Below are 13,549 nucleotides of genomic sequence, written 5' to 3'. Positions count from 1 at the left end.
GTGATGTTGTATGTGATGGGATTGGAAGGGAGTTCTCTATTATGAACTTCTGGAAAACCAAATGATTCATTGCAACAAGTACTGTTCCCAATTAGACCAACTGAAAACAGCACTGAGTGAAACATGTCTGAAATTAGTGAACAGAAAATGCATAATCTTCTATCAGGATAGCACAGAACAACATGTTTCTTTGATGACCAGGGGAAAAAAAGTGTTACATCTTGGTGGAGACGTTCTGATTCATCCATGGTATTCACCAGATGTTGCACCTTCAGATTTCTATCTGTTTCAGTCTTTAAAAAATTCTCTTAATGGAAAAAATTTCAGTTCCGTTTTCTCAAAAGATAAAAAGTTTTGGGAAGATGGAATTATGAAGTTGCCTGAAAAATGGCATCACCTTACTGGAAGGTTCGTGCCCTGCCATGTCCCACCTCCCCTCATGTAAAGTGAAACAGTTCCCCTGCTTATCCTTCTTTTCTTGTTTGCTAGAACATTTATTATGTAACGTATCATTCATGGTCTTTTGCTCCCTGTTGGTATGTGGCTCCACGAGGCCAGAGTTCTTACCTCTTCAGTCACTTTTGTGTCGCTAGGAGCAAGAATAATAAGCATTGATGATGTGTCAAGGATCTGATTGAGTGAGTGGATGAATGCTGACTCACTCTCGCAGTGCTCCCCCTTCCTCATGTGCTTAGTTCCCTCTGTTCTAACCATCCTCTGCCTCAGGCAGCTTCTTGCCGCTCAGGTCCACAAGCATCACTTCCTCATCAGACCTTACCTGCCTAGGTTGGAGTTCCTTATGTCTCTGCTTGCACGTGCCCTTAGCTGTGGACTTCTTCATGTGTGTGTGTTAATCACGCGGTCGTGTCTCACTCTTTGTGACCCCATGGGACTATAGCCCACCAGGCTACTCCGTGTGTGGATTCTCCAGGCAAGAATACTGGCGTGAGTAGCTATTCCCTTCTCTGGGGATCTTCCTGACCCAGGGATTGAAGTCCCTGCATTGCAGGGAGACTCATTATCCTGTGAGCCACCAGGGAAGTCTTCTTCTTGTTGTTTTTTGGTCACTTAGTTGTGTCCGACTCTTTGCGACCCCACACACTGCAATATGCAGGCTTCTCTGTCCTTCACTGTCTACTGGAGTTCTTCAGACTTATGTCCATTGAGTTGGTGATGCCAACCAACCATCTTATCCTCTGTTTCCTTTTCCTGCTGCCTTCAGTCTTGCCTGGCCTTAGGGTATTTTCCAGTGATTAAGCTCTTCCCATCAGGTGGCCAAAGTATTGGAGCTTCAGCTTCAGCATCAGTCCTTCCAGTGAATATTCAGAGTTGATTTCCTTTAGGATTGACTGGTTTGATCACCTTGCTGTCCAAGGGACTCTCAAGAGTCTTGTCCAGCATCACAGTTTGAAAGCATCAATTCTTTGGCCCTCAGCCGTCCTTATGGTCCAACTCTCACATCCATACATGACTGCTGGAAAAACCATAGCTTTAAGTATACGGACCTGTGTAGGCAAAGTGATGTCTCTGCTTTTTAATACAGTTTAGGTTTGTCATAGCTTTTCTTCCAAGGAGCAAGCATCTTTTAATTTTTTGGCTACAGTCACCATCTACATTGATTTTGGAGACGAAGAAAAAGTCTGTCACTGTTTGCATTTTTTCCTCATCTATTTGCCATGAAGTGATAGGACCATTATCTTAGTTTTTTGAATGTTGAGTTTTAAGCCTGCTTTTTCGCTCTCCTCTTTAATCTTCATCAAGAGGTTCTTTAGTTCCTCTTCACTTTCTGCCATAAGGGTGGTGTCATCTGTGTATCTGAGGGTATTGATACTTATCCCAGCAATTTTGATTTCAGCTTGTGATTTATCCAGCCTGGCATTTCTCATGATGTACTCTGCATAAAAATTAAATAAGCAGGGTGACAATATACAGCCTTGATGTACTCATTTCCCAATTTTGAACCAGTCTTTTGTTCGATGTCTAATTCTAACTATTGCTTCTTGACCTTGCATACAGGTTTCTCAGGGGGCAAATAAGGTGGTCTGATATTCCCATCTCTTGAAGAATTTTCCACAGTTTGTTGTGATCCACAGTGTCCAAGGCTTTAGCATAGTCAGTGAAGCAGAGGTAGGTGTTTTTCAGGAATTCTTTTGCTTTTTCTGTGCTCAACGCTTGTTGGCAATTTGATCTCTTGTTCCTCTGCCCTTTCTAAATCCAGCTTGAACATTTGAAAGTTCACAGTTCACATACTGTTGAAGCCTAGGCTGAAGGATTTTGATCATTACCTTGCTAACATGTGAAATGAGTACAATTGTCCAGTAGTCTGAAGATTCTTTGGCATTACCCTTCTTTGGGATTGGAATGAAAACTGATCTTTTCCAGGGCTGTGGCCACTGCTGAGTTTTCCAAAGTTGCTGGCATATTGAGTGCAGCACTTTCATAGCATCATCTTTTAGGATTTGAAACAGCTCAGCTGGAATTTCATCACCTCCATTAGCTTTGTTTGTAGTGATGCTTCCTAAGGCCCACTTCACTTTACACTCCAGGATGTCTGGTTCTAGGTGAGTGATTACAGCATTGTGGTTTTCCACATCATTAAGACCTTTTTGTACAGTCCTTTGTATTCATACCTCTTCTTAATCTCTTCTGCTTCTGCTAGGTACTTGCGTTTCAGTCCTTTCTTGTGTCCATCTTTGCATGAAATGTTCCCTTGGTATCTCCAATTTTCTTGATGAGATCTTTAGTCTTTCCCATTCTATTGTTTTCCTCTATTCCTTTGCATTATTCACTTAAGGCTTTCTTACCTCTCTTTGCTGTTCTTTGGAACTCTGGATTCAGATGGGTGTATCTTCCCCTTTCTCCTTTGCCTTTTGCTTCTCTTCTTTTCTCAGCTATTTGTAAGGCCTCATCAGACAACTTTTGCCTTTTTTGCATTTCTTTTTCTTAGGAATGGTTTTGGTCACCACTTCCTGTACAGTGTTATGAACCTCCGTCCATAGTTCTTCAGGCATTCTATCAGATATAATCCCTTGAATTTATTTGTCATTTCCACTGTATAATCGTAGAGGATTTGATTTAGGTCATACTTGAATGGCCTAGTGGTTTTCCTTACTTTCTTCAATTCCAAATCTGAATTTTGCAGTAAGTCATGATCTGAGCCACAGTCAGCTCCCAGTCTTGTTTTTGCTGACTGTTTAGAGCTTCTCCATCTTTGTCTCAAAAGAATATAATCAATCTGATTTCAGTGTTAACCATTTGGTGATGTCCATGAGTTGCCTCATGTCGTTGGAAGATGTTTGCTATGACAGTGTGCTTTCTTGGCAAAATTCTGTTAACCTTTGCCTGTTCATTTTGTACCCCATGGCCAAACTTGCCTGCTACTCCAGGTATCTCTTGACTTCCTGCTTTTGCATTCCAGTCCCCTATGATGAAAAGGACATCTTTTTTTGATGTTAGCTCTGGAAGGTCTTGTAGGTCTTCATAGAACCATTTAGCTTCAGCTTCTTTGGCGGTAGTGGTTGGGGCATAGACTTGGATTACTGTGATGGTGAATGTTCTGTGTTGGAAATGAACCAAGGTCATTCTGTAATTTTTGAGATTGCACCCAGGTACTGCATTTCGGACTCTTGTTGACTATGAGGGCTACTCCATTTCTTCTAAGGGATTCTTGCCCACAGTAGTAGATATAACAGTTATCTGAATTAAATTCACCCTTCCCCATCCAGTTTAGTTCAGTGATCCTGAAATGTTGATCTTCACTCTTGCCATCTCCTGTTTGACCACTTCCGATTTACCTTGACTCATGGACCTAACATTCCAGTGTTCCTATGCAGTATTGTTTTCTTTACAGCATCAGACTTTACTTTCACCATCAGACGCATCCACAGCTGGGTGTCATTTAGGCTTTGGCTCAGCATTAGTGACTATTTCAGTTTCTCTTCCTTTGTGCTATTCTTGTTAATGTCTGTCTTCCCTCCAACTGTCCTCCCCCTCATTTTGCTCTTTGTTAAATTCTGAGGGCCAAGCACAGTGTCAGATTCTCAATAAATGCAAATGTTTGTTGAAAGAGTAATAAACAAATTAAAATATTCTTTTTTTTAATTGAAGGATAATTGATTTACAGAATTTTGTTTTCTGTCAAACCTCTACATAAATCAGCCATAGGTATACATATATCTCCTGCCTTTTGAACCTCCCTCCCATCTCCCTCCCCATCCCACCCCTCTAGGCTGACAGGGAGCCTCTGTTTGAGTTTCCTGAGCCCTACGGCAATTTCCCATCCTCTGTCTGTTTTACACATGGTAATGTAAGTTTCCTTATTACTCTGTCCATACATCTTGCCCTCACCTCTCTTCTCCCCATGTCCACAAGTCGGTTTTCCATGTCTGTCCCTCTATTGCTGCCCCACATATAAATCCCTCAGGACCATTTTTCTAGATTCCACATATATGCACTAGGATACAATACTTACCTTTCTCTTTCTGACTCACTTCACTCTGTATAATAGGTTCTAGGTTCATCCACCTTATCAGAACTGACTCAAAGGAGTTCCTTTTATGTCTGAGTAATATTCTATTGTGTATATGTACCACACCTTCTTTATCCATTCATCTGTTGATGGGCATCTAGGTTGCTTTCTAGCCATTGTAAATAGTGCTGCAGTGAACAGTGGGATACATGTGTCTTTTTCAATTTGGTTTCCCCAGGGTGTATGCCTAGGAGTGGGATTGCTGGGTCATATGGTGGTTTTATTTTATTCCTAGGTTTTTAAGGAATCTCCATACCATCTTCCATAATGGCTGTATCAATTTACATTCCCACCAACAGTGCAAGAGCGTTCCCTTTTCTCTACACCCGCTCCAGCATTTATTGTTTGTAGACTTTTTGATGATGGCCATTCTTACTGGGGTGAGGTGATATCATTGTAGTTTCGATTTGCATTTCTCTAATAATGAGCAATGTTGAGTATGTTTTCATGTTTGTTAGCCGTTTGTATGTCTTCTTTGGAAAAATGTCTGTTCTTTTTCCCACTTTTTGATTGGGCTATTGGTTTTTCTGGTATTGAGTTGTATGAGCTGCTTATATATTTTGGAAATTAATCATTTATCCCTTGTTTCATTTGCTATTATTTTTTCCCATTGTGAGGGATGTCTTTTCACCCTGCTTATAGTTTCCTTTGCTGTGCAAAAGCTTTTCAGTTTAACCAGGTTTGACTTGTTTACTTTTGTTTTTATTTCCATTACTGTAGTAGGTGGGTCATAGAGGATCTTGCTTTGATAAAATATTCCTATGATCTATATAACTAACAATCCATCAAAGTTGGTCATTGTCAGTAATATTTGCTTAAAAAGATAATAGGATTAAAACTTAATGATCTCATAGTTTTAAGTTGACCTGGAGTCTAGGGAGCATAAATACAGTTAGCATCATTGCCTTTCAGCAAGAATTTTCTGTGCTGTTTCCCCTATGTGTTGTGGAAACCGGTTCTTACCGTGGATGGCCATCCAGTTCTGCCACCATCCCTAGCATCGGGCACTCTTCCTTCTAAGTCTGATGTTGGTCTTCTCTAAAGTCACCCTTTGGTTTGGGGTTGCCCTCTTCCTTTCTTATATTTAGAGAATTATCTTATCCTTTATTAAATGAAATAGTCTCACTTCCTTCTTTTGACCTCTTGGGCCCATGTAATGCTCCTGAGTGGTTTTATGTAGTGTATTCCAACATAGACCCTATTTATGTATCAAATACCAAAGGATAACTTTTTAAAAAGTGTTTTTATGAGTAGTGATATATTTAATAGAAGAACTGTTGCAAATCTAGCTTTATTAACTTTAATGATTTGCTTCTTTACTGAGCTCATTATATTATTGTGAATGTACATATAAATATTAGTTTTGGGAGAAACAGCTATTTCAGTGCATATTACTAGTTGGGTGAATGCTCCATAAATGGATATAATCCTCAAACAACTTTAGGCACTATTTATCCTCATATATAAAGAAACTGACATATATGAACCTTAGAAATAAAAGATTTTCTTAATCTCATTGTCACTGCAGGCAACGGAAACCTATTTGATCCTTCTTAATTATTTCACAAGATAAAATAACCATGTTGAGAAAGGTAATCTGTTTTCAATTTCTTAAGAATTTTTGGTCACTAATATCTTATCATTAAAGAAAAAATTGTTATGGTCTTTTCTTTAAAATGCTTAAATATTTATTGCCTTTGTAATAGGTGGGATTAGAAAACATGCATATGATTGTTCCAAAACTTGGTTGTTTACATTGCTATTGCTATTTACTACTGGAATAAGTACAGCTTTTTTTTTTTTTTAATGAATAGAGGCCTCTATAGTGACCCTTTATGATAGTAGGAACAAATTATTATTCTTTGACCTTATATGTTGTCTTAAAATTGTCTTTAGGGGAATATTTTATCCTGAGTTTGTTGATTATTCAAGATTGAAAACATTTCACCTGATAGCTTAGAGATTTGTGTCTTGGCATTAAGATGGTCACTTCATTCTCAGTATTGTTTAAATCAGTGGGTGTGGGGCAGGCAACTGAATTCTTTTCTTCTCTAAAGTTTCAGTGTGTAGCTTCTGTCTCTTTTTCACATACTTCGTCAAAACTTTGTCTACAAAGAAGTGTGGATTGGGGATTTATTTCTAGAACTGTGTTAAAACACTTTCTGTAGATATTTGTTGATGAAGCTGCGTCAGGTAGGTGTCATGGTTACCATCGTCTCTAAGACTCATTCTACTTGTCCCTTCACTCTACCTGTGTGTCCTCTGCTTGTCTGGTCTCTCTGCTTTCCATTTACTCTGGTTTGGGAATGGATCTATAAGTCTCATGTTCTGTGTTGGTGCTTTGGCAGAGTAGCCTGGTGTCTGGATAGTTAAGAAATGAGCTGATCAACAGTAGTGTTAAAATGGAACAAGCTTAGCTGTTCCTTGTACCTCATGTTAAACGTAATGAGTTTAGAGGATTATGACTCTGTGTAACGATTGGAATCTGCTAGACAGGACATCTGTTTTACTTTTTACTGATTAATTTGGTGTAGAAATAGCATCCTTTTTTGCAGTATGAAAATTATTTTGTATTCTAGCTTTCACTGGTAGCTTATTTTCTGAAATGTACTTTTTAGAATAGCATGTTAGTGTAAAATTATCTTAATAGGACTGGATATTCTTTGTTAGTCTGAAAATATTTGTTTTCTGTGATAAAAGTTTCTGGGAACATATGAATTTTCATTTATTCTGGACAGCATTAGAATTGTTTAGTATATGCAAATATTTTTCCTTTGGTTTTGTTTCCTAGGTTGCACGTTTTCAAAAAATTCCTAATTCTGAAAATGAGACAATGATTCCGGTATTGACATCAAAAAAAGCAAGTGAATTACCAGTCAGTGAAGTTGCAAGCATTCTCCAAGTAAGTTCTTGGTGGGGAGGAAGGGAGTGTGTAGTAGAATGAGCCACTTAGCTAAGTGCTATCTAGTAGAGTTTTCTGTTCTGCAGGTGTGTGTGGCTAGTGGTTCCCTGATAGGACGATGCAGCTCTGGATCATTAGTGTTGCCGGAAACTGTTAGTGCTGTGTGAGGATTAGTTGGATTAGGAAAGTGATCAATTTAATTATTAACATAAGTGGAGTTAGGAGTTTTATCCTTTTTTATGTTTTCTACTGTAAAAGCTAAATATAAGTTCAGAACTGTGAGTAAATTTTGCTTATGTAATTCAGTCTCTTCCTAGTTTTTCACAGTCTAATGGAACATGAAGAAAAGGATATTTAAAATTTTCTCTTCAGAATTCACGTATTTTAATGATGGCATTAAAAGCATTGCATACCCCCCACCCCCACCGTTTTTTTAAGGTTTTTTTGGGGCGGGTTGTATTTATACTCTTGTTTTAAAGCCACTTACTCTAAATATATTTAGATATCACAAGACTCTGTTATTGACCTCTATTATAAAGCTTTTGGTCAGAGAAACTACTTCAGAGATGCAAGTAATTTCATTCTTTAATGATAGTTTCAAATAACAAGTCATGAGAGGTAGTGACTGAAGAATGTAGGTGGTGTTTGAGGACTTAACTTCATTATTTTCAGTAATTTAGGAACTGCAGATTTTCTCTTTGGAATAAATGTACAGTCTAAGAACAAAAGGTAATACCAACCTCAGTTTTGATAGGCTCAGAGAACAAGAAAGATGCATAATCTTTTGGAGAAACTAATTTTAGAAGACAGTAAGACAACAGTGGGAACCAAGAAAACTAGTTAAAATGTACTTACAATTTGCTTTCTGTACATTGTCACTTTTGTGTTACTCCTCTTTCCACATAAAAATCATACTTTTTTGTTTATTAATCTAGTTGCTTACATTAACATGTTTTATTGAGGTTTAATTTATATAGACTACAATGTAGTCATTAAATATACACTTGCATTTTGGCACATATAGCCAACATCACAATGAAGATGTAGAAAATTTTCATCACTCTATATAGATTCCACGTGTTTTTTTGTAGCTAATCCTTCCATTGCTCTTGGCCCCAGGCACTCACTGATATGCTTTGTCCCCATAGATTAATTTTGATTGTCACAGAAGTTCCTATAAATATGACCATACATATGTACTTTTTTGTGTTTTCTCATTTGTTTTCTGCTAATATTTTCAGTAACTTTTATATATAAAATCTCATAGGCTGATCTTCAGAATGGTCTAAACAAATGTGAAGTAAGTCATAGGAGAGCCTTCCATGGCTGGAATGAGTTTGATATCAGTGAAGATGAGCCACTATGGAAGAAGTATATTTCTCAGGTATATTTTTATTTTCTCATGCTGTGTAGTTTACATGTACTTTTGTTAATGTAGTTTTTTACTTTTGTGAAGTTATTTATGGAGAAATGAAATAATATTAAAAAAAATTTTTTTTAACTAACTTGTTTCATTTGTTAGAGTTTACTATTAGGTTTGAATTTCTATAATTTTTAGTGTGTAAATCTTTAAGGGCTTATATCACATGGAGGTGATAATAGTAGTTTCCTTTGGAAGTGTCTTATATATATATATTTTATTATAGAAATGCTAGTATTTTTTAAAGTAATATGACTAGTTTAGAAAATTAGCAAAAGGTCATTTGAATCCAGACTGCCTGGTTACAAATTCCACCTTTATTTATTACTGTTAATAGCTTGTGTGTACCTTATTATCCTCTGAGTCTTAACTAGAAAATGGAGATAATAATCTTAGGCGATAGTGGCTATCAATAGAAAATAGCTATTTTAAATTATTAGGTTGGTGAAAAAGTAATTGCGGTTTCAGACTGTGAATATCAAATCATTATAACTAGGCTCAAACACATCTTTATTAATCAAAATAGGAACTATTGCAATCAACACATTTTTTTCAATGAGAAATAAGTTTGTTTATTCTTGTAACATAAAAATCTATGCTTTGGGATTTGACAAACTCTTGGAAAGCATTTTCTCCTTCCTGCTGGTTGTGGAAGCATTTGTCCTTCAAAAACTTGTTGAGATGCTTGAAGAAGTGTCGTCAGTTGATGAGTGGTCAGGTGAATATGGCGGATGAGGCAAAATTTTGTAGCCTAATTTGTTCAACTTTTGAAGTGTTAGTTGTGCTCTGTGAGGTCGGGTGTTGTTGTGCAGAAAAATTGGGCCCTTTCTTCTGACAGATGCTGGCTTTAGGCAGTGGTTTTTGGTGTGTCTCATGGATTTGCGGAGCATACTTCTCAGATGTACTGGTTTGGCCAGGATTCAGAAAGCTGTAGTGAGTCATACCTGTAGCAGACCAGCAAACAGTGTCCATGACCTTGTTTTGGTCTGAGTTTGGCTTTGGGAAGTGCTTTGGAGTTTCTTGTGGCTTCCCTGGTGGTTTCTTCTTGGTCCATCACTGAGCTGATTGTTGCCAGTTGTCATATAAAATCCGCTTTTTGTTACACATCACAGTCAGATCAAGAAATGGTTTGTTTTCATTGCGTAAAAAAGAGAAGACGATACTTCAAAATGATGATTTTTTGATTTGCCGTCAGCTCATGAGGCTCCCACTTACGGAGTTTTTTTCACCTTTCCAATTTGCTTCAAATGCTGCAGGACCATAGAATGGTCAGTGTTGAGTTCTTTGGCAATTTCTTGTGTAGGATCACCTTTAATGATCCTCTCAGTTGGTTGTTGTCAACTTCTGATGACCAGTCACTGTGCTCCTCACCTTCAAGGCTCTTGTCTCCTTTGCAAAACTTCTTGATCCACCTCTGCACTGTACATTCATTAGCAGTTCTTGGGTCAAATCCATCACTGATGTTGTGAGCTATCTCCGCTGCTTTACATTTTGAACTCAAGAAAATTGCTCGAATTTGCTTTTCGTCTAACATCATTTCCCTAGTCTAAAATAAACATAAACAGCAAGTAATAAGTCATTGGCAGAAAAACAAAGTGAAATGTGCATTAAAATGGTGTATAACATAACCACATTTATTTAAGAATGTATTCCAATATCAGATGGCAAAGTTAAGCATTGTAAAACTGCACTTACTTTTACACCAACCTATTATATTTTATTAATATTTTAATCTTTTCAGAATGATTTGCTGTAGGATTTTTCTTATCTTGATAATAAGCATGTTAGTGAAAAGCTACAAACTTCCTGTGGCCAATTTTTAGCTAGTAGAGTTAGTTTGTCAAACAGATTCTTTTTAGTAAAGAAACTTTGTAATGCCTTCTAATCTTCAGATTCTTTTTTAAAAAAGATCTATGTTTAACTTTTCTAAGGGGGCTTGCTTGTTAATGAAGCAAAATTTACCATGTTGTTAATTGAATTTGCCTAAAGTAGAAAAACTGAATTTTTAGGGACGAACTTTGTGTCCATCTTGTTTTTAATGTAATAGTTTGTTTGTGTATTTTTGTATTCTCACCTTTACCATATTTCTACATCATCCAGAGCTTCGGAAGTTTATTCTGGATTTATAAATTACAGTGATTTGACTTATGACTGGGTAATATGATTTAATGTTTTACTTTCTTGATCCTGTTTCAAAGCCGGAGTACTTGCATCATGGTATTGCTGTGAGAATGAAATGAAATATAGTGCCTGTAATATACTTAAGTAATAATTAGCATTAATTATTAATGCTATTAATTATTGCTAAGCAGTAATTAGCATTAAATATCAGTTTTAAATCATAAAGCACTGAGCGACTCTTCACTCCTCTACAGAGAACAGCATCTTTGTTGTTCTACAGACATTTGTCTAGAGGCTGCCATCTATCAGGTAGTGTCCTTAGTACCATGGCACAGCTTTTTTAGGGGCAAATAAAATGATTGTGAAGCTTGCTTTCAGAGTGTGATAATAACAGCTAACATTGGCGGGTTTTATAGTATACACAGTGCTTTAATATACATTCTTGGTTAATCCTTACACAGTTTTTAGTACAAGGTAGTATTTTAGTAGATGAAGCACCTCTGGGGCTTAAAAAATTAAGGAATTGGATTCAAAACAGGTATTCTGACTCAGTTTGTATGTGGTTTGTCAACCCTGAACCACATTGCAGTTTTAGTTTTATTTTGTTAGAGCAGTGATTTTCAATCCTCTGTGCATTAGAGTCACTTGGGGGAATGCTTTAAAAATGCTAAAACCTGGGTCCTGTGCCCAGAGATTCTGATTTGATTGCTATGGTGTGAATGTGGACATTTGTTGGAAGCCCTTCACAAGATTCTGATGTGAAGCAGAGTTGTAGATCTGTGCCAGGGAATGGAACCATAAAGGAAGTAGGAGGTGGTGGTGTCTAATTTCAGAGTTAATGATACCCAGAGGCTGAGGCTATCTGCTGTGATGGATTCTTTGCAAAGTGACCTTGCAGCTTTGACGGCTATTGGGAGCATTTCATCAGAGGAAGGCACTCCAGCAATGGAGCTCTGACGTTTAACTGGGATGTCCAACTGGAAGGATTTGGGGTTGTTCTGATGCTTGTTTGTTTTAAGAGCTTCTTGATTGAGTTGGTACTGTGGTTTTTATTTCTTTAGATACTATTGTCTCTGCTAGCTAGATGTCAGGGAAACCAGTGTTGGGAAAATATTCAGCTTCTTCTGTGGCGAGGATCTTACTGTATGCTCTTAGTTGCACTGGTGGGTGGGGTCTGGTTGTTCCTATGGTGGGTGGGTCAACCACAGAATTGTAATTTATGCCCATTTACTTAAAATATAGGAATGATGAGAGTGTTTGAAGTTCATAATTTAGGTATTCTAACCAGTGCTTAATATAAATCTTTATTAAAGTCATTTTCCATTTATTCTAGACCCAGTAGAGATTCAGAACAGCTTATTGGTTAAATTAATAAGTACTAAAAATACATGTGTATTCCTTTTTTAAGGCTTTTGTTGTGATGGTATACAACTGTCATTCATGCAAAACTGTTTGAATTGCTGTTTGTTTTCACTTTCAGTTTAAAAATCCCCTTATTATGCTGCTTCTGGCTTCTGCAGTCATCAGTGTTTTAATGCATCAGTTTGATGATGCTGTCAGTATCACTGTGGTAAGAAAAATATATGTATTTTTAAATTGTTAGTTAATTGTATAAATTAGGATTGGCTTTTATTTTAGAATATGAATTGAGAGATGCCTTATTGTTTTCTTCAGGTTTGCTTTTTTTTTTTTTAAGATTCTGGTTTTAGTTGCAGTGATCTCAAGTAATGTTCAAGGGTCTGTGATTGGCACCCTTGGGAATTATTTAACAACCTGATAATTTCATAGATGTGAAACATTTTATAATAATTTTCCAATTAAATATTCAATTTCTTTTACTTTCCAATTCAGAGTATGTTTGACTAGTTGTGAACTGAAGCCTGACATTTTTGAAATTAAAAATATTTAACAATGCACTGTATATTTACTATGTAAGGTTTTGTTCTCTCCAGCTAGGTTATTCTAGTTTTCATCTTTTTTTTCCTTGCCCTCTGCTTCATTGTAGTATAAAAATTTATAGTAAGTCTAGGCATTGGTTAAAGCAAGTGTGTTTTGCTTAACTGCACAGGAGAAATGAACACAGAGCTTCAAAGTCTCCAGCTTTTGCTTGTGGACTCCTGGAAGTCTATGAGATTATTTTAGGGAGCATGTGAGGCCAAAACTACTTTCATAAAGCTAAAATGTTATTTGTCTTTTTGCTATAGACATTTGCATTAATGGAGCAAAAGTGATGTGGGTAAAACCATTTGGTCTGAGTCAAGATAGTGGCACCTATCTAGTAAACTGTCTAGTACTTAATGTTTTCTTTCACTGTTTCTCTTAGTAATGTTTTTGATAAAATAGTAAAAAATAATTTTACTAAATCTTGATCCTTAAGTATATAGGTTTTAATGTTCTGTGTGATGAAGTAGGAAGTACTGATTGAAGTATGGTGATTGTCCCAAGGAAAGGCCGTGTGCTGAAGTGAACTAGCCTTTTACTCCAAAGAATGACTGATACACAAACTATAGGTATTAAGACTTGAATAATTGGCATACTTTTTTTTGAAAGTGAGTGAAATAACCTTTCACTACAAGAG

At 36.8% G+C, this 13,549-nt stretch overlaps 1 protein-coding gene across 11 annotated transcripts in view; it reads left to right on the top strand.

Annotated features, from left to right (window-relative positions):
* ATP2C1 (ATPase secretory pathway Ca2+ transporting 1) overlaps positions 1 to 13,549 on the top strand; it is a 160,949-nt gene that overhangs the window by 71,626 nt on the left and 75,774 nt on the right. For 6 of the 11 annotated variants that reach the window (XM_060395824.1, XM_042237119.1, XM_042237126.1 and 3 more), the window contains 4 exons: positions 6,057 to 6,120; positions 7,320 to 7,430; positions 8,698 to 8,814; positions 12,452 to 12,541. In XM_060395824.1, coding sequence (XP_060251807.1) covers positions 6,109 to 6,120; positions 7,320 to 7,430; positions 8,698 to 8,814; positions 12,452 to 12,541 — 330 coding nt within the window. In that variant the 5' untranslated portion in view covers positions 6,057 to 6,108. Of the gene's footprint in view, positions 1 to 2,016; positions 2,128 to 6,056; positions 6,121 to 7,319; positions 7,431 to 8,697; positions 8,815 to 12,451; positions 12,542 to 13,549 lie in introns of all 11 variants that reach the window. The other 5 variants (XM_004003346.6, XM_042237135.2, XM_004003345.5 and 2 more) reach the window with 2 other exon arrangements.

Source organism: Ovis aries, chromosome 1 (assembly GCF_016772045.2).
Source record: "Ovis aries strain OAR_USU_Benz2616 breed Rambouillet chromosome 1, ARS-UI_Ramb_v3.0, whole genome shotgun sequence".
In the NCBI taxonomy this organism is placed as follows: Eukaryota; Metazoa; Chordata; class Mammalia; order Artiodactyla; family Bovidae; genus Ovis; species Ovis aries.
The sequence above is the reverse complement of the archived record's forward strand: the minus strand, read 5'-3'. Positions and strand labels throughout refer to the sequence as shown.